Source organism: Pholcus phalangioides, unplaced genomic scaffold (assembly GCF_987345545.1).
Source record: "Pholcus phalangioides strain wild (caught in Gottingen) unplaced genomic scaffold, Ppha-v1.0 ptg000001l_1, whole genome shotgun sequence".
NCBI classification, from domain to species: domain Eukaryota; kingdom Metazoa; phylum Arthropoda; class Arachnida; order Araneae; family Pholcidae; genus Pholcus; species Pholcus phalangioides.
Window position 1 is genome coordinate 5,435,773 of NW_028301594.1, and position 23,966 is coordinate 5,459,738.

General features: G+C 33.7%; 1 protein-coding gene across 2 annotated transcripts; it reads left to right on the forward strand.

Moving 5' to 3' along the window:
- The first annotated feature begins 348 nt into the window (after positions 1–348).
- Positions 349–23,959, forward strand: Ctps (CTP synthase). 2 transcript variants are annotated; one of them, XM_089242009.1, is made up of 15 exons: positions 349–484; positions 713–858; positions 3,352–3,538; positions 5,970–6,139; positions 6,264–6,365; positions 7,612–7,728; positions 7,856–7,939; positions 8,594–8,674; positions 9,875–10,159; positions 13,105–13,193; positions 15,358–15,452; positions 16,533–16,639; positions 20,012–20,108; positions 21,558–21,710; positions 21,880–23,959. In XM_089242009.1, the coding sequence occupies exons 2-15, from the start codon at positions 781–783 to the stop codon at positions 22,098–22,100; spliced, it is 1,866 nt and encodes a 621-aa protein (XP_089098135.1). In that variant the 5' UTR covers positions 349–484; positions 713–780; the 3' UTR covers positions 22,101–23,959. The 2 variants fall into 2 exon arrangements, with proteins under 2 accessions (XP_089098135.1, XP_089098200.1); XM_089242074.1 differs by having other exon boundaries at positions 366–608; positions 21,880–22,840.
- Positions 23,960–23,966: the final 7 nt, after the last annotated feature.

Sequence of the window (23,966 nt, forward strand, 5' to 3'; positions counted from 1 at the left end):
TAGTTTTAGTATGGTGGCTCCATCTGTTATTAACAGAAACAGGTGAATCGTTGCTAAGGAGGCATGAGCAAGCGTCCTCATTTCCTCATTTCGAAGTTTCTGAATCTGCTAGCCCCCATTGAAGATCAAACACCCCCCCCCCCCCCCCCCGTGGTCCTTGTTGCTCGTGCACGGAGTTGCTGATGACTTCCCGAATAGTTGAATATACTTTCATCTTTCCCCCTCAAATTAAATTTTGTTTTGTTTTATGAGACTACCTGTTTTTTGGAAACCGGACCACCGGAGACGGTTAAGAAGGCTTTGATTTCACGGATTTTTTTTATTTCATTCTATCCTATTTTGCGCGATCTGGCATCGACGGCGGCGTAGTTGCGCGCCTTTTTCCGCAATTATCAGCTGCAGCGCGTCGTAAATATCGGGGACGACGCTGGCTTTGTGCCCGAGTAATTGTTTTCATCCTCTCTCTAGCCCTGGCATTTAAAAGGTTTAACGCTGTTTACTTTTAAAATATTTTTCTTTTTTGATGCTTTGCATGTCATTTTCATGATCGCGTAATTTTTAACATGGCATTGCTCTTGTGAACTAGATGTACACGTGGTCGTGACATAGTAAGCATTACATTCAAAGTCAATTTGTGAGAGCTATTTATTTGAAGAATTTTGTTAATAAATGCATTTATACTGTTTTGTTTTTTTCTCTCTCAACTTCGCAGATCACTTCCTGAGAACCGAGTTTCAACTGCGGACGTGGAATTTTCTTTCAATACCCATAACATGGTTCATGTTTATTAGGTATATAAGGCCGGTGTTTAACAATTTTCGTAGAAATCTTCGCATACCAAGAAAAAACACTTTGAAGGTAAAAGTAAAATCTATTGTGTGCAATATATGAACTTATTATATAGTATAGTATTAGATCATTTTAAAATTACAAATCACACCCTATAAATTAATAAGTATCCCATCTTTGTCATCTCATCACTTTATGTCAGAGTTTCTGAATTTTTTTTTTTTGATGTCATGGACAGTGGCATTTGTGCAAGGGGGAAGGCGGTGGCTTGTGAGCTATAGGCCACTAAAATTTTAGGGGGGCTGGTAAATTTGAGAAATGAGAGGTCCACTGAATTAGTAGGATGTGAGAAGGGTAGCAAAATTTGTATGGACCACAGACAACACACAGTAAAACCTTAAATCTGTCTGTTTATAGCATAGGCGGAGATAGACCTGGAAGTCTGGGGGGCATGGTGATGATGTCAATTCATACATACATTAGATCAGTTGACTCCACCTTTGACACTGGGAGGGCAATGCCTCCCATATCTCCACCCATGGTTTATAGAGTGGGGGGACTAGGTCAGTGAGTAACAAAACGGGAGACAGATTTTGGAAGCATGGGAGTGATCAAAAGTGTGACCTAGAGCATGTGCAAACATGTCAATGACCAAGAAAATAGAGAGCAAGCACTGAGTAACCAGAAGAATAATCTAGAGCGTGTCTAAGCATATGAATGACCAAAAGAGTGATGAACAAGGTCAATAAAGGACCAAAAAAGAGTGACTTACAGTGTGTGTGTGTGCAAGCATGTGAGGCCCTCAGACTGGGATCTTTTCATATGCCCTTCTATAGTGAATTTATAGCGTGAAAATTATTATGGGGCTCAGTTATGAAAAATAGATAAAATTATAATTATTTCCAATTCACACCCGATGAACAACACATATTAAAAAGTTTATTCTCTAATTTTTTCCCACCATAAAAGAAAATTTCCAATAATTCAGCTTTTATGTTTGTATTTACATACATATATGCATGCTTTCTTTGTTCAGCTAAAAACTAAAAATATATATCTACGACTTTATAAAATATTTAACCAATTAGTACATTAACAAGGCTGTTGCATAATCTAGTTAACTCTTTAATCTAATTTATATTGAACCACTGGAACAACTTGCAGTCCCTTGGGATCACAGAGGGATATATGTTTCATCGTAATGTCATTTTTTGTGTCTTTCTCGGTTGTTTTGATTGTATGTTTTATGTTTTGTACTCAGTCCAATAAATTAAAACAAAGTTCAATTTTTTTATATTTTCTGAGAGTAGCTACTTCTCATTGATTTTACTTTGCATACAAAAGTTAGGAAAAACTCGTCAAACATCAAATAAATTTCAGAAAAATATCTTGATAGTGATAGCTGTGGCATCTGCTAGAAAAAGTGATAAAGTTATGTGGATTAAAACAGTGTATAAAAGATAATAAAAACACAGCAATTTCACATAACACGAAATAGTCACATGAGGAATCAGATATACAAATACAAATACAAATACAACGCCACAACAGGCAAATTGCCCAACGAGGTGGCTGCCTTAAGAACATCATGGATCCCCGAGCCCCTACCTACTACTGCTACACCACACATGCACCCCCCCCCCCCCCCCGCGGAACCCCCCAACGAATCGGTGCATGCGGGAATGTGCGTGTACGTGTAGTGCAACCTGACGTAAAGTTTGTTTTCTGTGTAATGCTTGTTATGTGTAGTGCTGTCATCTGCCCCCAGTTTTACTAACTATGAGTGAAGTGTTATGATTGAATGATTTATCGTTGTAGGACTGTTGCTCTCTGTGGCGAGACTTTTTAACGGGGAGATCGGCTCGCATTTGCGCCTTGAAGTTGGGAACCACAGAAAACCAACTTCACCCGACCACCACTGTGGGGTTCGAACCCGGATCCTCGCATCACGAGTCCGGCACTATAACCACTCGACCACCACAGCGATGATGTCATTTTGTTTTTTAATAGAGTAGCTGAAAAATTGGTTATTCAACTCCCACTGACCATGGGGGGGGGGGGATATGAAAAGATATTTGTTTACTGACAAAGCGATATCTGCATTCACGTATACACATGTTGGTTTTACCATGCCTGCTGATGTCTACATTAGATAAATATTGTGCACACGTATTAACTAAATCAACATTGCCAATTTCAACTCAATGTAACATCAGATTTCCCTGATACATCGCAAATGCGTGCTCATTAAATTGGAATTAACAGTATATTGCAGTGTCCAAAATCTGGATATTGATGTACTTTACATCAGTGGTTTATTATAAATTGATGCATTGCCCAGTCCTAGTCACAGCATTGCAACTGTAATTCGTTTTAATTTCATACCAAATGAAATATATACAGTATCACTCATTTTGAGCTGCTTTTTTTTTCAATTATAATGGGGTCGAATCGTGATGTTATGCAATTAAGTCTTGGATTTATTTGTACAGTTTCATCATCTTTAACCTAAAAGGCATTTCTATTGACCAGGTTGCTATATAATTGCATTTTATTTCTCAGGTACTTCAACAACCACCCACCATGAAATACATTTTAGTGACAGGAGGTGTCATCAGTGGAATCGGGAAAGGAGTTATAGCGAGCAGCATTGGAAAAATTTTGAAAACCAGAGGTCATCGTGTGACTGCAATAAAAATAGATCCTTATATTAATATTGATGCAGGAACATTTTCTCCATATGAACATGGTTTGTTATTTATATATTATGACTTTGAATTGTCTACCATATTTTACCGAATTGTTACTCATAAAAATGACATTGAATTTAAATTAAATCATTGGCGAATACACAGTGTTAAACATCAAAAGTTAATCAGAGAGAGAGTTGTTCAGTAGAATCTTCGTTGACCAAGGCAAGCCCAAGATCAACTATAGTTCATTTCAGGTTAACTTTGCAGTGAAAGGGAAGCTACGAGGGAACCGCATCACATGTTGCTATGACAATGAAAGCCTTTCAACCAATGTATCGATGCACTGTAAGGTATAGCTGATTCTCGCCAATCTCACTGAGGAAAATCTCTTTTTTTATGCATAATGGTGATAATTTTTTTTTCTATTTTAAAATTCATCGATTCAGAACAATATTTTTTCAGTATTCTTTTTCAATCATTCAAAAAATTGAAATATTCTGCATAAATGGTCATCGTAAGCCTCCGATATATGGGAACTATATTTTGGGGTGAAGGAATACACTCTCTACCTTTCTCTGCACTGCAAAGTTAACCTGAAGTGGACTATAATCATGTATACCTTTCACTGGTGAAGCGTGGGTACATGATGGGTAAAAAATAGTCAAACTAGTGATTTGGAAATACTCTTGCATTATTTTCACACCTACCATCCTTTACATAGGTGCCAATCCTTCTGAATGACCTGGAAACCTTTCAATTTTTTATCCTTATTAAAATATGCCAGTTGGAAACCAAATTTCTCTGACTTTTCGAATCTTGATAGAAAAGTCCCTGAAAATCCCCTATTGCTATCCTAGGCTGATCATGTTCCCTCAACTAAAATACAAGATTTAAAAAACTGCAAATTGTCGATTATGGCTAAATATGGTGCCTAAAATATCAAATTTTCTAATTGCTAAAATTGACGATGACAGGAAAACAAAGTGCTAATGAAAATCACAATGGAATTACAATGCAATATTATAATATACTATATATAAAAAAATATTTAGCATGACAAATGTGTGAGATAAATATTTCATACTTATAATCAGAATTATCAATTATTTTATCAATGTAATTTATAACTTTTTTTTAATAATGTGATCACTACGGATTCCCAAGAGATCTTTACGATCTGTCCAGGGAATTTGTTAGTGTGTTTGTAAACATCCATGCCCGAACTGGGATTCAAACCCAGACCTGCAAAGACTTTCAAAATAATTTTAGTCGCTGGTTTTAGTGGAGGATAAAAATTCAAGTGGGTTTTGTTGAAAATACAGGAAAAGACATCTAAACAAGTCAGGATGGTTCCATAATTAGGGAAAATGTGGCAATGTCCTGGGCCCCTCAAAAAAGTCCAAATTTTCCCCCTTTTATTTGAATTTTTTGGCAGCGAAAATATCACATCACATGACAAACTACAGATTTTTTTTGTCGGGGAATTGGCACTTATGAGTTTATCAGAATTTGATTTTTATTTATTTTTAAATGAAGTTCAATCTGTGGGGACTACATGTCTGGAGTTCTAATTTTTATTGGACTCTGTAGCAGGGTTTTTCAAAATTGTGGTTATTGGTAGGTCATTAGGACAATTGACAATGAAAGTAACCTAGCCAAGTCTTATGTGCGATTATCTTTTGGTTTGATGGTTAATTCAACCCTTTAACTGGCATAGCAGAAAATGCTAATCCTATAAAATGCATCTTTTTTTATAGGGTAGACTTTTGATTTTCAGCAGGTGCAAAGTAAAGGAGATAGAGAAAATATGTTTCATTGGGAATTCATCTTTACAAAATATCTGGGCTTGTCATTGGTAAATTAAAAACGTTCAAATAAGCAAGTTATCTTGCCAAAGCTGGTGAGAAGGTGGTTGGCCCTTTAAGCAACATTGACAAGATATCCACCCACCTTCTTAAAAGCTTACTTAATTAAAAAATAAATATATGGCATTTTTTGAGGGGGGGGGGGTGGCTTCAGTGATTTCTGCTGTACCGCTTAAAGGGGTAAAAAGGTCTCTGCTTTAATAACAAACATGAATAGGAATGCTAGACTCTCATAAAAATCTCTCTAAATCATGTCAATTTGAAAAAGCATGCCAAAATGCAGTAGAACCTCATAACAGACTAATTAGGGCTGAAGTTGCCTGGTTTGTAACGAATAATTCTTATAGTGGTATAATGCAACATCAATAAAAGTATGGTAGTTAGCTTTAGTGAGATGGGTAAATTAATTTACCGATCTCGCAATCATTTCATTTCACTTTGACTCTGCGAGAAACCAGGTTTTTCTAACCCCGAGTTTCAGAATATCAGGCAAGTTAGAACAGAGAAATTTTACATGTATAAAATGGGTTATAGGAAAAATACTGTAGATGTCATTAGATGTTGCTTGAACTTTGTAATTGGTTCAATTATTAATCTAATATTAATTTGTCTTCAATATTAGGCGAAGTTTTTGTTCTTGATGATGGTGGTGAAGTTGATTTAGACTTGGGAAATTATGAACGGTTCTTAGACATCAAATTGCATAGGGATAATAACATAACTACTGGAAAGATCTATCAATATGTAATTGACAGGGAGAGAAAAGGCGATTACTTGGGTAAGACTGTGCAGGTGAGTAACGCCATTAAAAAAGTTGTGTTATGTGAAGAACCATTATATCAAAATGGTCAACTGCTAACTTTCACAAGTTATTGATGCTATGGTACTTTCAATTGCTAAATATCAAATATTTCAGGTCGTACCTCATATTACTGATGCCATAAAAGAATGGGTTGAACGGGTTGCCAAGGTACCCGTTGATGAGAGTGGTCAAACTCCCGAAGTTTGCATAATAGAGGTAAATAGTGACCTCCATTGAAACTTGTAATTTTATGTTTCATAATTTTTTTAATGTTTCTATTTATTTCTTGTCAATGGAGATTCCTAGCAAATAAGAGGAAAAGAATATTGACTGAATGTTATGCGATACTGTAGACAGAGCTGTCTTAAGAGCATCATGGGCCCCTGGGCAAAGTGATTTTTCTGAGACCCTACCTGGTAAATTCTCAAAAAATTCAACTACTTCTCATTTTTCTGAGGTCCCGGGCTGTACCCAGGTAGACCCATGCATTAAGACGGCACTGATTGTAGAGTAGAGTCATATATATATACATTCAGGTTGATTGCTCCAGGTAAAACTGTGTGCAGTATGTTGAATTTGTGGTAGCTAACTTAACCAATATACTAGTAAATTTAATGATATTGAAGAATTAGAGGAGAAAAAATCATGTCATGTTTTCCTAGCAGTTAACAAATGAATAATTTTTACTGCAAGAGCAGCCACTTTTCATGATTCAATATTTTCGCTACCCATATGCAAGTCCCTCTTTACATATCAGAATGTAGGAGAAATTATACAAGGGATGGTTGTTTTTTTAAATAGCAACGACTGTTTTATCTATGGGTCCTTGGTGGGTCTATTGTGCTGTTGGATATAAGCACATTTAATTTTCACCCTGCTCTGCTGCTTTTGTTTTGAAAATATTGTGACTGTATCAGAGTTTAACAAATTCCTGACGCCATATTGGCCAGAATGTTGGTATTGGTGCCTAAAACTTTCTATACATGATTGCTTAATTGAAGTCTAAGGATGACAAAATTTTCTGATTTTATTACATTATGTCTTTTACATAGGAAGAAGTTATGAAGATTGGATAAAACTTTATTTATAGAACCAAATTTCTTGAGCAAAAACCATGCTTGGCTCCTAAGAAATTTGGCTGACGTCTAAATATTTTTTGATTTGTTAAGTCCTGGACTATACCATGTTAGACCTTTCACTCGCAGAATTTTGTTTTCTTCATCATTACTTATGGAGCTGGAAGGGAAAGCTCGTTTGCATAAGGAATTTTTCCCCTTTACTTCCCATAACCAAGCTGTGGTATAAACATCACTTCCTAACTCTATTGCATTACGTCTTTACTACAGTGTTTCCTCCATGTTTACACTATTAAAAACTAATTTTCATATTTTTGTATATCAATAAATTTATATTTGTTCGAATTGCAATCTAGTTCAATATTTTAAAGTTTAATATTTTACAGCTTGGAGGCACAGTTGGAGACATTGAAGGCATGTCTTTCGTTGAGGCTTTTCGTCAGTTCCAATTCAGAGTTGGACTGGAGAACTTCTGCTGCGTTCTTGTCAGTCTTGTCCCACAAGTTAGTGACTCATTTAAATAATATGGTATCTCATATTTTTTTATGTAATGGAATAAATGTTAGTGTTTTCAGTAGATTTTTACTATCAATTTTTTTAAAATTAGTGATCAAAAATATTTTCTTACAGCCAAAGGCCACAGGAGAACATAAAACGAAGCCAACACAATTCAGTGTTCGAGATCTTAGAGGTTTAGGATTGTCTCCAGATTTGGTTTGTTTTACAATTTTTAATGTTTTTCATTTTGTTTTCAGTTTTTCATGTTTGAAGTTTTTTCTAAGTGATTTAGAAAAACCTATAATACAAACCTACAAATATAAACAAAATGTCTTTTTTGATAAACCAGACATTTCTCCCAGTTGAGAAGGTTCTTTAATGTCTGTTTTGCTCTGCCCAGGGATCCCTCAAGTCAAAATTTAGCCCTGTGTTCAAAATTACTTCATATTTGTACCATGAACTACTGATAAAAAATTCAAATCATTATAAATTAAATGTGTCATGTAAGTATAAAAATTAATGTGCAATTAATTGTGTTGTAGAGAAATTCCAACTATTCTTACATTTGCTCTGATTAGTGTAAATTAAAAATACCGATATAAATCGTAAGTTTACCAGTGCATTTAACCATAATACAACAGTAAATTGAATACTAAACACAAAAAGTTCAAAAATGTATTTTTGTCATCTATAAATTTTATTAATATTGTAGTTTTAATTCACATTTTGATAAATGGTGTATTTGTTTAAATTTGCAATATTTTTAATTTATAAACATTAAATTGGTGGCACTTCATTTAAGCCGCCGTAATTTCTCGATAACTTGAGTGACAACTTATCAAGGTTTTACTGTAAAATATTTTTATGTAGGTCGTATGCAGAAGTGAAAATCCGATCACAGAGCCAGTCAAATGCAAGCTATCAGACTTTTGTCACGTTCCTGCAAAGCAGGTAATTGATATACTAAATAATTGTGTTTAAATTGCGTAGAAGAAGCATGGTTTTTCATAAACAGTACAAAAGAAATTTCATTTTTTCTACAATCTAAAATTGGATGCATTCTAAAACCAAGATTGTTCATTTTTGAAACAATTTGATGCAAAATCTTGAAGAATTTGAATGTTCCTGGACATGACGTTTTCGTTTATGTACTATTACAGTGGAACCTCAGTTTATGAGCATAATTTCGTTGAATGTGCTCATTATCGGAAACACTCGTATCAAATCAAAACTTCCCCATAGGAAATAATAGAAGTTTGAATGATTTGTTTCACAACTGTTTTATTTATTTAGTATCCAAACCTGTGAGAAGCCAAAGGGTTCTGCTAGTGACCATCTTCATGCCATTAACGTCCCTTATCAAAGGAAAGGTACAGGTTAATTTATTTCAAATTACTGAATTTTTACTTATTTTTTATTGGAGGCTCAAGTATTTCTGGAATGATATAGAAGAGCTAAGGGTTTCACTTTGGGAATCCCAGCATGCATTTACACCTAACCAGGGGATGATAGTCTTTCATGGGCCTTCTAACAAATTCTTACCTAACCTCTGTGAATGCTTTGATATGTGCATAAGAGGGGCGGAAGCCAAGAGCCTTCAAACTGTTGAAGGGTTTATTAACACACACGCATACAATATGTTTTCAACTTGGTCTTTCATTAAAATAAAAAGGAACCCTAAAAACGTTGGAGCCTAACCCTTAATTCAGTAATACAGCCCTGCCCATAGTGAAAGAAAGAGAACAGTCAATGTGATTTAATTCTGATCTTGTGATGCTTGACCGACAACAGGAATGTGCAAAGCCTCCTATAGACTAGTGCTCATCTAATAGCCTCTGTTACACTTACTACTTGTTTCACAAGAAATATCTTTTTTATCAAGTGAAAATCTGTTGAAAATTTTTGGAGATTTTTACTCGTCTTGCGAAACACTCGTGAACCAATATGTGTTTTTGTCCTTTGTGCCAGTTTTGTGGGGGATTTCACCCCCTTTCTGTTAGCCATAATTTTATGTTTATTGACCAAAACAATTGAAGATAATTTTCTTGTAACTTTTCTAGTCTTTTCATTATTGGTGAAAAAGGATTTCTGTATCAATTTTGTGGATCGTTTTGCTTCTCCAGAAACAAATTTTTACTTTTTTTTTTCTAGGTTATTTGTCTCCATGATGTGAGTTCAGTATACCATGTCCCATTGTTTTTAGAAGCACAAGGAGTTGGCGCATTTCTTGATGAGAGACTGAAGTTGCCAATTGTACCTGAATCGATGCGGCTCATGACAAAATGGCGTAGCATAGCAAATAAGATAGATACTGTAACAAAAGAAGTCACCATAGCTTTAGTGGGCAAATATACAGGTCTCGAGGATTCATATGCATCTGTTACTAAGGCATTACAGCATTCTACTCTTAACTGCAATCTCAAACTTAATTTGAAAGTAATATATGTTTTCTTTTGTTTTTTTTTAAGGAATTGATATTAATTTTTTTTAATTGGATGAAAACTTTCAGTTCACCCTCAAGTCACAGTGTTGGTAGATTAAACAGGGTTTTCTGTGTTTTTTCACTTTTGAGCCATAAATGTGACCCAGCGTTTTTTCTGGAAATGTTTCTCCACAGAAAGTAGGCAGTTGAAAATTGATGCAAGCTGATCTCCCTGTTAAGAGGACTCGCCAAAGAAAGCAACAGACATGCAAAATACAAATATTCAATCATTACCCTATATCACTCATAGTTTGAAAAATAGATGGCAGTGCTAAAACTCACAACACCTAGATACACGCTACATTCAGACTTGGGTACACACACACACACACTTTTGGTACAACTCATTTTGGTAGTAAATTGCCAGAGTTGTGCTCATTTTAAAAGAAAGGGACTGAAATTATGTCAATGACTGTACTTCATACACCTGCCACTCTCAATTCGAAAGATTGATGGCAGCACCTTAAAAGAGAGTCAGGTTTAAGAGAAAGAACCTTGAACATCTCAGATAATCTTAAAGATACCTGTGAAGAATTTCTAACAAATTGGTTCATGGAGGAAAGTGACATGTATAGGCGTGTGTCCCTAACACAGTTATGAGATGAAAGTGTGGCATCTAATAATTGCCATTTGAGTAAATGAAACATCAATTTAAACTCACTCTCAACTCGAAAACATAATAGTTCAGCTGCCTTTAAAGTTACTATCCAGTAATTGTCACACAAAAGCCATATGTATGTTACAGTATATGTGATAAGTCAGTTATTATACATACTTATCAATCATCTTGTTAAGTTTGATAAATTTATCACTTTTACTGCAAAATTCAGTAAAAGTGATTATTATGCATAATATCCTAGCTTCCATGGTAAATTTGGTAAATACTGAAAACATCATTTTTACTGATAAATGATATCATGATTTGTCATATACATGATAACCAAGTGTCATTGGTGAATTTGATAAATACTTGAAGTTTATTGCTTTTGTCTGTGATTATGTATAATACCCAGTGTAACTGGTGAATTTGATACGTATGAAAAAATTCCAAATTAGTATGTTGGGTGAATATAGTCAGACCCAGATACAATGACAATAAATTTTACTACCTCATCCCGATATAATGATACAATATATGTATTTTTTATATGTATTAAATTTACTAATTACTAGAGCCCGGATTATATGCACTAAAAAAGTGGCAAAATATGCTCTAAAAATATGCAAATATGCACTTAAAAATGTAAAAATATGCACTTAAAAATGCAAAAATATGCACTTATAAATGCAAGAATATGCACTTATAAATGCAAGAATATGCACTTATAAATGCAAAAATATGCACTTATAAATGCAAAAATAAGCACTTAAAATACAAAATGTGCACTGAAAATTCCAAAATATGTATTAAACACCCCAGAATATGCATTAGAAATCTTGAAAAAGTCAAAAATTCCGAAATATGTATAAAAAAAGAGAAAATATGCATTAAAAAATACACCATGCAAAAAAAGTGAATGTGTTTTTAAAATACATGTTTTCTATTAGTGCATATGCATTTCATTTTTACCAAAAAATATCCCCTCATATATATGTATACAGCATATGCAAATAACTTCTACATATTTTTTATTCAGGCATTTTTTTAGTTTTCAGTTTGTTGTAGCTGCTCAATAACGAAAATAGCAGTAATAAAAGAATTTCGACACTATTTCTAAAAACAAAATTAACATTTTGACACATCTCTAGAAATAGCCTTACAATAAAACTGTTAGTAGTCGTAAAATACTTTATAAATATGTATTAATTCACTAAATTTCACATACCGGGAAAAAAATCGATGTTATGAAAATATTACGAAAAATATTTATTTGGAAAATTATAAAAAAAAAAGTGAGTTTAAGTAAACCTTCAAAAATATGCACTTATACTGGAAATTCTTTGATTTTATGCATTGATATGCATTAATACTAAAAAAGGCCAAAATATGCAAATGCATATGCACATATGCATTTGCATATAATCCGGGCTCTACTAATTACATTTCAATGCTATGCATAATCACCAATAAAAGTGATTAATTTAGGAAAATCTATCGAATTTACCAGTGGCGCTTGGATACAATGCACAATTCCTGGTAAAAGCGATAAATTTGAGGAAATTTACCAAAATGTTGGGGATTATGCATAATAACCAGTTATGTAAAATAACTATCACATTTGTTGTATCATACATATAAATACATATTAAAAATAACTTTAACCCTCTTTACGGTTTTTTAAAATTTCACTGACTGGCACACTGTGGAAATCACTAAACACTCTGTAAATTCCCCCATCTTTTTGAAGAATTTTTATTTCATGCAGTTGGTAGTGTCTTCCCCACACCCACACATAACAAATCAGAGAACAATAAACCAAGGAAGAGAAATATTCTTATATTTATACTGTATGCATATTCCTATTATACTACTCCAAAGGGGAAGGGGGGAAGGTGAGTTTTTCAAACACTAATCTTCTTTTGTTATCAAATTTTTGATTTTGGTTTTTTTACGTGTCAGCGTTGGGTATGTGATTAAAAAACTTCATGCCCAGTAGGAATTTTTACATGCCTCGGGCAATAGATTTGTCTAGCCCTGATATGCAGGGTTTTTAACCCTTCCTACCAGGCAAATGCTTCTGATTTGAATCATCAGTCAGGAAGTCAGTCACGAGTGTGGGCATTAGTAACTTCATAAATGTTGTAATGTCATTGTAGTCATGAAAATTATTCATCAATGAAATACATTTTTGAAAGTTTTTATCTATTTTGCGAATTTTGCACGATATAAGTTACCTTGATCTCAAGTTAATTGACTTTTCAAAACTAAATATATTTATTAATTGTTAAGTTTTATTAGTTCATAGCGGCAGCAAATTTGGAACCAGGAGCCAAATTGGAAGATCCTGTAAAATATTATGAATCGTGGCAAAATCTGTGCAAGGCAGAGTGAGTGTCATTTTTTATATTTTTAAAGTATGAATATGAAATTGAAATCTTATTGCATGTATAAGCACTGCTCTTATTTTGTGAAGCCATTCAGAGTCTTTTATTGCATGTAGCAATTTATGACAAGTATCCTGAATAACACGTATCCTCCATTCGCATGGTGTAAAAATTTTGTCTTATTAAGACAAAAATTAACATTTCACTCAGCAGGTGAAAATTACAGTGCGCACTTCTTAATGTGATCATATCAGGATTCAGGGTTTCTGAGAACAATAATTGATTGATAACTATATCCAAAACAAATTTGGAAGCAAATACCATGACTATTTGGTCGAACAGAACTTATGAAAATTTGATAACTGTTTCTCGTCTCCTATAACTGGATGCAAAATGTTTGATCAAGTCAGTCCCCCCCCCCCCCCCCATATTATTCTGAAATTTTTTTTTCCCCTTTAAGTAAAATCCTGCATTTTTAAGGATTTAGATGAAAGACGTTGGATGAATTAAACCAGTGATGGGCAAACTATTTTAGAAGTGAGCCAAAAAAGAAAAAATTTTGGTGGGCTGGACACATATTTTGATAATGATTTATACCATATTACTTACATTAGCCGGCATGCCGTAACATCTGATTTTTTAATATTGGGGTCTACTTCACCAAACACCAACTCTGGCCATATCGCTATATTTCAATTCACTACCATTAATGAGTTGAGCTGGAAATGAAGGCACCATCTATCTTTTGGTGGTCACCTCAAGTTCAATAAAAAAAATATATTATTCCCTGGGTTTGAACCTGGGACCGTGACGGTAACCTTTACGGTAGTAGACGAGCATCTCACCACCATGTCACTCAGGCACCAATATTGGAGTCTAGTCCGTTACTGGCATGCCGGGAAAAGTGAGGTTTAATTAGGATCATAATTTAAATTTAGCCAGTTCGATGGGTTTTTAAAATAAAGATGCAGTATTTAAGCATTTTCCAGAATCGGTGACTTGGGTGTGTGAATTTCCTGGCGTGCCGGAAAATACATGCATTTCTGACATCCTGGTCCCTCTTGCTGTAACCTGGCATGCCGGCTAAAGGGGGGGAGGGGGAATAATAAATGGAATTTCATGCTCAGAAATATGAAGTAGTGGAATGTGTTGCATACTTTGAAGAGACCGCCATGGGAGACAATGGTTTATTTTTTAAAACTGCGAAAAAATACCGTAAGTTTATTTTAGCAACTTTTGAGCATATTTATTGCATAAGTGTTCCATTTTTTTGATATGATAAAGTTTTTAAATCAATTTATATTTAAATTCATCCAACTATATTTTCCATATGCAAAAAAAAGTAAGAAAAAATATCCCCCCCCCCCTTAAATTAATTTTTTTGAAACTGAAATTGTTTGAAATTGAAGGTATGGGGGCACAATGATGAATGATTATGACACTTGCATACTTCTTTGATGTTGTCCCCCTTCCCCATATTTTTGCCCATGCTCCCTGATAAGGGCATTGTGAACTGAGTTCAAAAATTTTATGAGGTGGGGGAGGGAAGAACGTACCTTTTAACCTCCTACATGGTCTTGCAGGTTGATATCGGTAGCTTAGTAGTAATGAGTAAGTCTGGTTAAACCTTAGCTTCTAAAAACACAGCTTTTGATGGGGAGGGGGAGGGGGATAAACCACATAACCAAAGTCCAGATAACTATATACAATTTTTTTTCTGATATTATGATATTGGCCCTGTACTTTACAAAAGTGATAGCAATATCCGAATGATAAAATTACAGTGATCTCGATAAGCATCGCCAACTGTATTTTCTAACTTGAAGGAATTGAGAATATCTTTGATTCGATGTTAAAAAGAAATATCTTTGATTTGATGTTAAAAAGAAATATCTTGATTTTTGAGTGTTTTGTATCATAAAGTTCATTTAAGTAATAAATACCTTAATTTTGTACCTGTAATCTGCAAATTATATCCTACAAAAGCATCTAAATTGCTTGGTTCAGATTAATACAGTGTATTATACTAGACTGCTGCTTATTATTGACAGCCTTTTTCCCCTTTTAGATTAAAACAAAGTATAGCAATTTAACAATTTATTAAAAAATATATTTCAATGAGATTTTTATTTTTCAAATTTGAAATTGTATATTCAATATTTTACAGTGGTTTATTGGTTCCCGGAGGCTTTGGACAGAAGGGCGTAGAAGGGAAAATTGAAGCCATCTCATGGGCAAGAGAAAATAGAAAACCTTTCCTGGGTATGAAAAAATTTATTGTGAAAGTTAATTTTTATCAAGAAAGCTTCTTTATTTTGAACTACAGTTTTATTATACGGCCACCTCGTTGGGCATTTTGCCTGTTGTGGCGTTGTATTTGTATACGATTGCTTTGACTTGTTCTGCATTGTTCACAACATTAATAACACTGCTAAAAAAAATTCAAGGTAAGTAAATTTTAATGGTTTTAAGGTATATTGGGGCTGCTGGTTTTGAAAGTATTGGTGTTGGTTTTGCTGCATGGGCTCTTATTTGTAATATAATGTGTTCTCTTAATATTACAATGTAGTCTCTACAGCCACTCATTTTTTCATAATATTTTTACTTTTAATTTCTTATTTTTCTATTTTATTCACTCTATATTATTGAATTTATATCATCAGACGTCAGTGATGAGATGTAATATGTATTGATATTAAGTTTATTATTTGATTCATATTTGCACAGTTTCAATGTGATTTTTATGCTGCTTATGTGTTAAATGAAAAATTAAATTTCAACAGTATCTCAAGAACGAGCTAATCTGGCCAAAATGCCAGATTCTGAATCATTGCCCAAAAGTCACCCTAAAATCACTGAAATATCTTCAATGAAATCAGTGTTGAGCAGTCTAATCCTATGAGTGTATACAGAATAAGTTTTTCCTCTCTCTCATATATTTAACAGAGAGGTTATATAGTGCAGTTATATACAATATAGTGCAGTTTGAATTCATAGTCATCTTCAACTTGTGTCTGTTTCAACAGTGCCAGAGTGTTCATTTGTCTTAAATCAGTTTTTTTTTTTGCGTGTTTCAAGCTCAAAGGGTAAATATTTGTTTTAGAGTTGAAGCATATTTTGCTCGTAACATAGGTCACTGTTAACTCAAGATTCAACTGTATTAAAAAAAACAACTTCCCACAGATTATAAATACAGTGAATTAGTTTCAAGTCCATTCAGCAATTTAATCAAATTACAAATCATTAATTACGAATATATAAAATTATATGTTTGTATTTCACATTTGTTGTATTTCAGACACTGTATTAACATCAAAGACATCTATTGAAATTTTTACTTAGGCATATGCTTGGGTTTCCAATGTGCCGTGATCGAATTTTCTAGAAATGTTTTACAGCTTCACGATGCTCATTCAGTAGAAGTAAATAAAGATACACCTCATAATGTGGTGAGTATTTGAGGTCTAAAAGATGCCTGACTCGCATTTGAATAACACTCTGGTTCATTTACCAGTTTGAAAACTTCTCTTCTAATCCGAATAAAAGTTAGATAAATGTTTATAAAGCTTGTTTTTAACTTATACAAATGTAATTGTATTTTATTATTTCTGATGTGAATATGTCGTATAAATTGGCATGGTTTTTGAGAATTATGAAAATAGGTCAGACCTTAAGTTCAAATAACTTTTATGCAACACATGTGAAAACAATGTTCAATATATATCTCGTTGAAAAGATGAAGATTCAAAGTTTCTAGTGATAAGTATTTGATCTCAGTATGACATCAACCAGAGAACACAATATACAAACATGAAGTACAAGAACTCGTGTCACACATAAAAGTACAGCTTGAGACCCCAGCCTGTTATCACCTTATGTGAGGTGTCGGATTCATCTTCGCAAGTTCCACAAAAATGTAGTGAAATAAAAATCAATAAGACATAAGCATTTGTAAAAAGAAATATGGTTCAAAAATTATGAAGCGTTTATATTTTTTCAAAATAATGTGAGATGCATGACTAATAAGTGGTTTTTGAAATATTGAGAATGATTTTAAGAAGATAGAGCAACTTGTGAGGATTCCAAAAAATTCAAAATTGCTAACACTTTAAACTAATTAATCATTTGCATGAAAGCTTGTGGCATGTCTTGACACACACACAGCCTACCCTAATTTAAAAAAAATTATATTCATTGGAACCCTATTTATATGAAGATTTGAAGAAAACTATTCAAATGACATTCGAGAAACCATTTCATATAGTATATGACAATTTAAAGTCAGTTGTATCAAAGAATTCTATTGGTTGAACTAATATTTATAATTAGTATAATAATAATAATATTATATATATATATATATATATATATATATATATATATATATATATAAATAATAATAATAATGAAACAATGTTTACTATATTGTTTTGATTACCCATGCTGACTTGATTAATTGATCATTAATTCCCTCCCCAAAATTATATCATCAACAACCACCATTTTCAATCCACTGCTAGATGAAGATCTCCCCTAAATATTTCCATGTTATTTTGTCATGCTTTAGCCTTCCAGTTGACTCCGGCTACTTTTCTGATCTCATCGATCCATCGTATGTGGGGATGGCTTCTTGGACGTTTAACTCCACAGGGGTACCAACCCAGAATACTTGTGGTTCATCGGTCTTCTATCAATATGGCCAACCCATTTCCATTTTAGACGTTTAATTCTTTCCATGATATCATATATGACTTCTTATTGTGGCTTCTTATCCAAGTGATTCGTTTTCTGTCTCTTCTCTTATACATCTCTTCTCTCTTACCATACCCCTTTGTGTTGCCTGTAGCCTTTGTATCATCTTGCTTGTGAGTGTTCATGTTTCAGGTCCATAAGTCAGTGCTGGTAGCATACACTGTTTAAACACTTTTCTTTTCAGGCATAATGGCATGTGACTCTTCAGAATTAGTTTTTGCCAAAAGTGCTCCATCCAATCCTGATCCTTCTGTTTATTTCATTAATGATTCTGTTGTCCATGGTAATTTCTTGTCCCAGGTATACATAGCTTTCTACTTCTATCTCTGAGTTGTTGAGCAAGATTGTCCTCTTCAACGCAAAGGGGTTGAACATAACTCTAGTCTTTTGCAGATTCATTTTCGAGTCCACCTGAATACTTGCCTTTGCCAGTTCTTGTATTATTTCTTTTAGTTCATCTGGATTACCTCTGATAACAACAATGTAGTCTGCAAAACCCAAATGGTTGAGAAATTCTCCATTTATTTTAATTCTTTTTTATCCAATACTTCTTCTAAAACAGCGCGTAAAGAGTTTTGGTGAGATAGTATCACCCTGTCTGACTCCTTTTCTGAGTTTAATCTTTGCTTTTCCTTTATCCAAACGAATCGTTGCAGTTGCTTTGTCATATATTTTTTTGATGATATTGATGTGTCTTTACCCCAATCTATAAGTTCCCTGATTGTTTGGATGTGATCCATTGTACTAAACCACTTTGAAATCCTGCTTGTTCTTTTCGTTGACCTTCATCCAATTTCGATGCAAGCCTATATGTCAGCACTTTGGTGGAGATTTTATAAATTACTGATAGGAGACTGATTGGTCAATAGTTCTTGATATCTTCTTTTTCACCCTTTTTGTAAAGAACCACCATCATTGCGTTATTCCAATCTTCAGGCACATCCGATTTTGTGAGACAATTTGTGAACAAAGCAGCTAGCATACTGGGCAAATTCTTCTCCTGCTTCGTTAACAATGCCTATTGAAATCCCATCTTCACCTGGGCATTTTCCTTTTTTCATGCATCTTATATCCTTGTAGACTTCTTCTTTCAACACAGGTGCTACTTGTACAAATTCTGCTCTATTTTCTTTTCTTCCTGCTCCTTTTCCTCTATTTCAATCCCTTCATGTTTGTATAGTTATAAAATTTCTCAACAATACTAATAATTTCCTTTCCATCCTTTGTGATGGCTCCATCTTTCCTTTTTAGTGCGAAAGTTTCCTTTCTCCCAACACACAGTTTTTGTTTTGCTGATTTTAAGCTCCTATTATCTTCCAGTGCTTTCTTTACAATATCACAGTTAAACTTCCTGACATCTGTAATCCACTTTCCTACCATCTCAGAAAGTTCTGCATATTCCACTTTCGATTTAGGGTCATTCTTCTTAATCTGAAATTCTCTCCAGTCTTTCATCAGTTTCTTTTTTTCTTCTGTTATTTTTTTTCATTGGTTTGATTTCTTTTTCTCCAATGACTTTTAGGGTAGTGATTAAAGTTCTGTTCATCTTATCTGTCTTCAGTGGCGTTATATTGAAAATCAAATGGTTCTTCAGCTCTAACTGCAATTTATATCGATGTTCTTGAAGATTTGCCATATCGATGACAGTCCTTGTATTTTTGACAAGTTTTGTTCTTTCCATTCTAGTGTTGAGCATTATTCTACATCTCACCAGTCGATGATCGCTTCCTGTATTGAATTTGTTGAGAACACTGCAGTCTTGGATCACATGCTTCTTATTAGATAGGATGTAGTCTATCTCACTTGTTCCAGTTGGACTTCTTCAGGTCTTCTTTCTTTTCAGTTTCTTAAAAAAAATTAATTCATGATGTATAACTGTTCACTCTCCTGCAAATTTGACGAGTCCATTTCCTCTGTCATTTCGTACACCATAACCATGACTTCCAACTGAGCTCCCCCAATTATATATTTTATCTTAATTTTAGCAATTTTTTTTAAATTTTTATTTTTCATATAAATATTAACAGTTTGAACCTAATATATAATTTTTTTTCCTCCTTTTCTTTCAGGTCATCGATATGCCAGAGCATAATACTGGCCAAATGGGAGGAACCATGAGGCTAGGTCTGAAGCCAACACTGTTCAAATCTGAAGATTCTGTTCTTTGTGGGTATTTCCCAGATTGCATTTATTTCAGATTTGTTTTTCTATCATAATCTATGTGGAAGATGTTGTCTGTAAAGCTTTTTGACATAATCTACAACTTTGATCTTAATATGCTATTTAGTTAAAAAAAATCCCCATTGATCAACTAAGATTACAGATTTGCATCTTTAACTTTTCTGATTGTCTGAACACCAATTGAATGTCATTTGATGTTCTGTTCCACGATAAATTAGAAAAATTAGACATCACACAATTTTTGCACTCATGTAAACTCTCACACATGATTTCAAAACCTCTTCCATTTCATTGTGAATCACAACCATTTACCAAATCACTTCAGTGGCCTACAATCTTCCAAGGATTGAGTGACCCCAGGACAGAGTGGCCAGATTGTGCGGCTTAAAAACCAAGACATACAAATTCACTGATAAAATACAGGATATGGTGAAACCTTGCTATAACGATACTCTGCGGACCAAGAAAATATTGTTGTAGAGGGTTTATTGTTATATCAAGAGGTAGCAGTTTAGCATTAGAGTATAGACATTTCCAAGCAATACTTGAAAAAATATCTTCATAGCAAGGGTTAACTGTATAATTAAAAAAAAAAACTTTTTCAGAGGGAAATTACAGTATCAAATTACAAGGCAATGGCTAAAACTACCTATTGGCAATAAAAGCATAGGCCTTGTATGGTTTAGTTCTTTATGGAATTGCAAATCCAAAATATAATAGAAATATTGTTTTAATGCTTCTATATAATTTTGTATGTGAAAAATGATTTAGTTAAAACCAGGTGAATATATCACAACCACTGAAATGTTACAAATAGTCTTGATATTGTAATGAATAGAGCAAAAATGAAGAACGATCTCGTGAAGAACTCTGCAATTATTTTCACACCAGTTTCTAGGTCTGGTAAAGGCCACTCTGAGTTTAATACTAAGCTGACCATTGCATTCCATAATTTTTATGTGCAAGACACAGATTCCATCTGAACTTAAATCCTTGTTCATGACACAGCCCTCTCAATTTAAGACTACAAAAAATATGGGCGGTTTTGAATTTCGAAATAAAACAGATATTTTAAAATAATTTGGTTTCATTAAATCTTTTGATTATGTGTAGAAAAAAACCAGGACAAACAGGTGTCCTGAAAGCATTTTTATGGGACTGTATTTATTGGTAAAAAACTGGAGTGTTTGGCCACTCTACCCTGGGATGATGGATCGATTCTTTTTCCCCCCAAAACAGTTGTAATGTTGGTTTTGACTCAGACTTGTATAATTTTAATTTTGATAACTTGTAAAACTTAAGGATTTATTGGTTTCTAAGTATGCAGAGGCAATTTCGTGAAATGCTATATCAGAACTATGTTCGTTTGCAGTACACAAAATGTTCTGTTTTTTTATTTCTAATTTTAAAATCTTTTAAAAATATAATTTTCAGGGCAATTATATGGGAAAAAACAAACTATACATGAAAGGCATCGGCATCGCTATGAGGTCAATAAGAATTATGTTGAAGATCTTGAAGCCAATGGTATGATGTTTGTTGGACATGATGAATCTGGAGAACGTCTTGAAATTCTGGAGCTCAAAGGTGAGCAAATTCTTCCATAAAAGAATTTCGATCATCCTTTCAAAGTAAACCAATTTTTTTTCAAAACTGGTTTGAGTTGTGTTTAGAAACTCCATGCTTGTAATATTTAAATTTTTATAGCACGAGAATTATGGTTGATATTTCAAACTATGTTTTTGTTTATTTGCAGGTCACCCATTCTTTGTTGCTGTGCAGTATCACCCCGAGTATATCTCAAGGCCATTACACCCTTCTCCACCATATTTAGGACTAATACTTGCGGCATCCAATAAATTGAAATCGTACATAGATCGAGGATGTCGTCTCTCACCACGAAACGGAAGTGATGGTGAATCTTCAGATGAAGATTTTCTGAATAGTATTAGTCCAATCACTGGAATCTCTAGCTGAATTTAAAATTGAATAATGATATTAATTTATTATAGAATAAGAATCTATTTTACTTATTTTTTTCTGACCTTAATTACTTTTTTTTTTTGGACATCTGTAAAAACCAGGCTGTCTTTTCTTACATTAATGATTTTCTTGCATTAAAATTTGTTAATCTCACAGCAATTCAGCTCGAGACTTGTTTTTGCTTGCTATAAAGCTCTATATACTTTATCCTCATGTGGAAGAGAAAGAACTTTTTACCAATGAGGTTTTTTGTTTTTAACAGATCAGTAACAGTTTTTTTCTTCCAAAGAAGTTAAACAGTTCGGTTGACATTTCAGATCTGACCACAAAATCAAATGCAATCTATACTCAATTCACTATGGAGCAGTGTTAACCACCTCCGTAGTTATAATGCTATCTAAATGCTTAATAAATCTGGGTTAGTCAACGTGGAAATTCAATTTTTAATATGAACATTTTTGTTTTCATAACCTACGATAGGTGTATAAAATACCTACAAGCTGTATATTTTGAGATATTTTCTCGTCCTACAATGCACTGGGAAAGAGTATTTTATAAGAGTAAATTTTCTGGTGGTTATGCTGATATGAACTTTTTGGTCTCTGTGGTGTATAGTCCAGCATGCAAGACGACCTGGGTTTGATTCCTGGAGGAAACATTGAACAACCGGACAGACTTCACATTTCAGAGATATTGAAGCATTCCCAAAGGATGGGTGCATCTGGAAATTTATTAAATAAAAAATAGAAAAAAAAACCCCATAATGCCCACAGGTTGTCAACAAAATCTCAGCACTACGGGGCAACCAATAAGCTTTGCCACTTGGTTGTATACAGAGTGCATAGGTAACAGGATAAATGGCATTTAACTGGCAGACTGTTCATCCTGGAGGCACACTTCCAGTTAGAAAAAGTATCCAAGTAATGTGTGGTGCTCAAGGGGGTTGCATAGATATTAAAATAAAAAAAAAGTTTTATATTGTTCCCATTTGCCCAAACAATTAGGAAGTTATTGGCTTTTTTAATGAGAGATCTGCCTGCATTTGCTCCTTGAAGTTGGGAACTAGAGAAAACCAATTGAGCTAACTACCACTATGGTAACAGTAGGATTCGAACCTAGGTCCTCACGATGCGAGCCCATCACTATGATCATTCTATCACCACAGTGACTTAACAGGCTGAAAAATAATAAATCATCTATTCGATCTAGAAATTGTGTGCTACATAGTGTCCTAGTTATATGATTGATGTATAAAATTCTAATTATCGTATTGATCATTGTATACTAGTCCCAGAGGAGACAGCTAACTTTTCCTCCTAAAGCAGTGATTCTCAAACTTTTTTCATCTGTGGCTCCTTTGCCCAATTCATGATTCATTTACAATTTCTCAAAATAGGTCAGTAGATATTTTCACTTCTAAAAACACCACTTCAAAGAACAAATCAATATCTCCAACTCGGCATGACACCTGTGACAAACGTTAGCAATGGAGGACACACACTTTGAGAAACAAAGTATAACAATCAAAATAATCTATTTTCCAGTGTTTCATTTTGGTGTTATAATTTTTTCTCAAAAGTTATGTTGAGCATTTGCAAATACTTCACTTTCAAGAATAAGAATTAAGTATGTTTTTTAACAATTTTGAATTACGTCCACAAAAACTATTTGATGAAACTTGCTACTACTTAACCATACATGCACTTTGTACACATTTCTCTGCAGAATTTATAATGAATCGGTATATGTCATGTACCTGTTGTGTATGTACATATGCATAGCCGTAACATATTTATGTTGTCAGTTGTACTTTTTCTGTCTTCCATATTTTGAAGTAAAGGTGGCAAATGCTCAAATTTT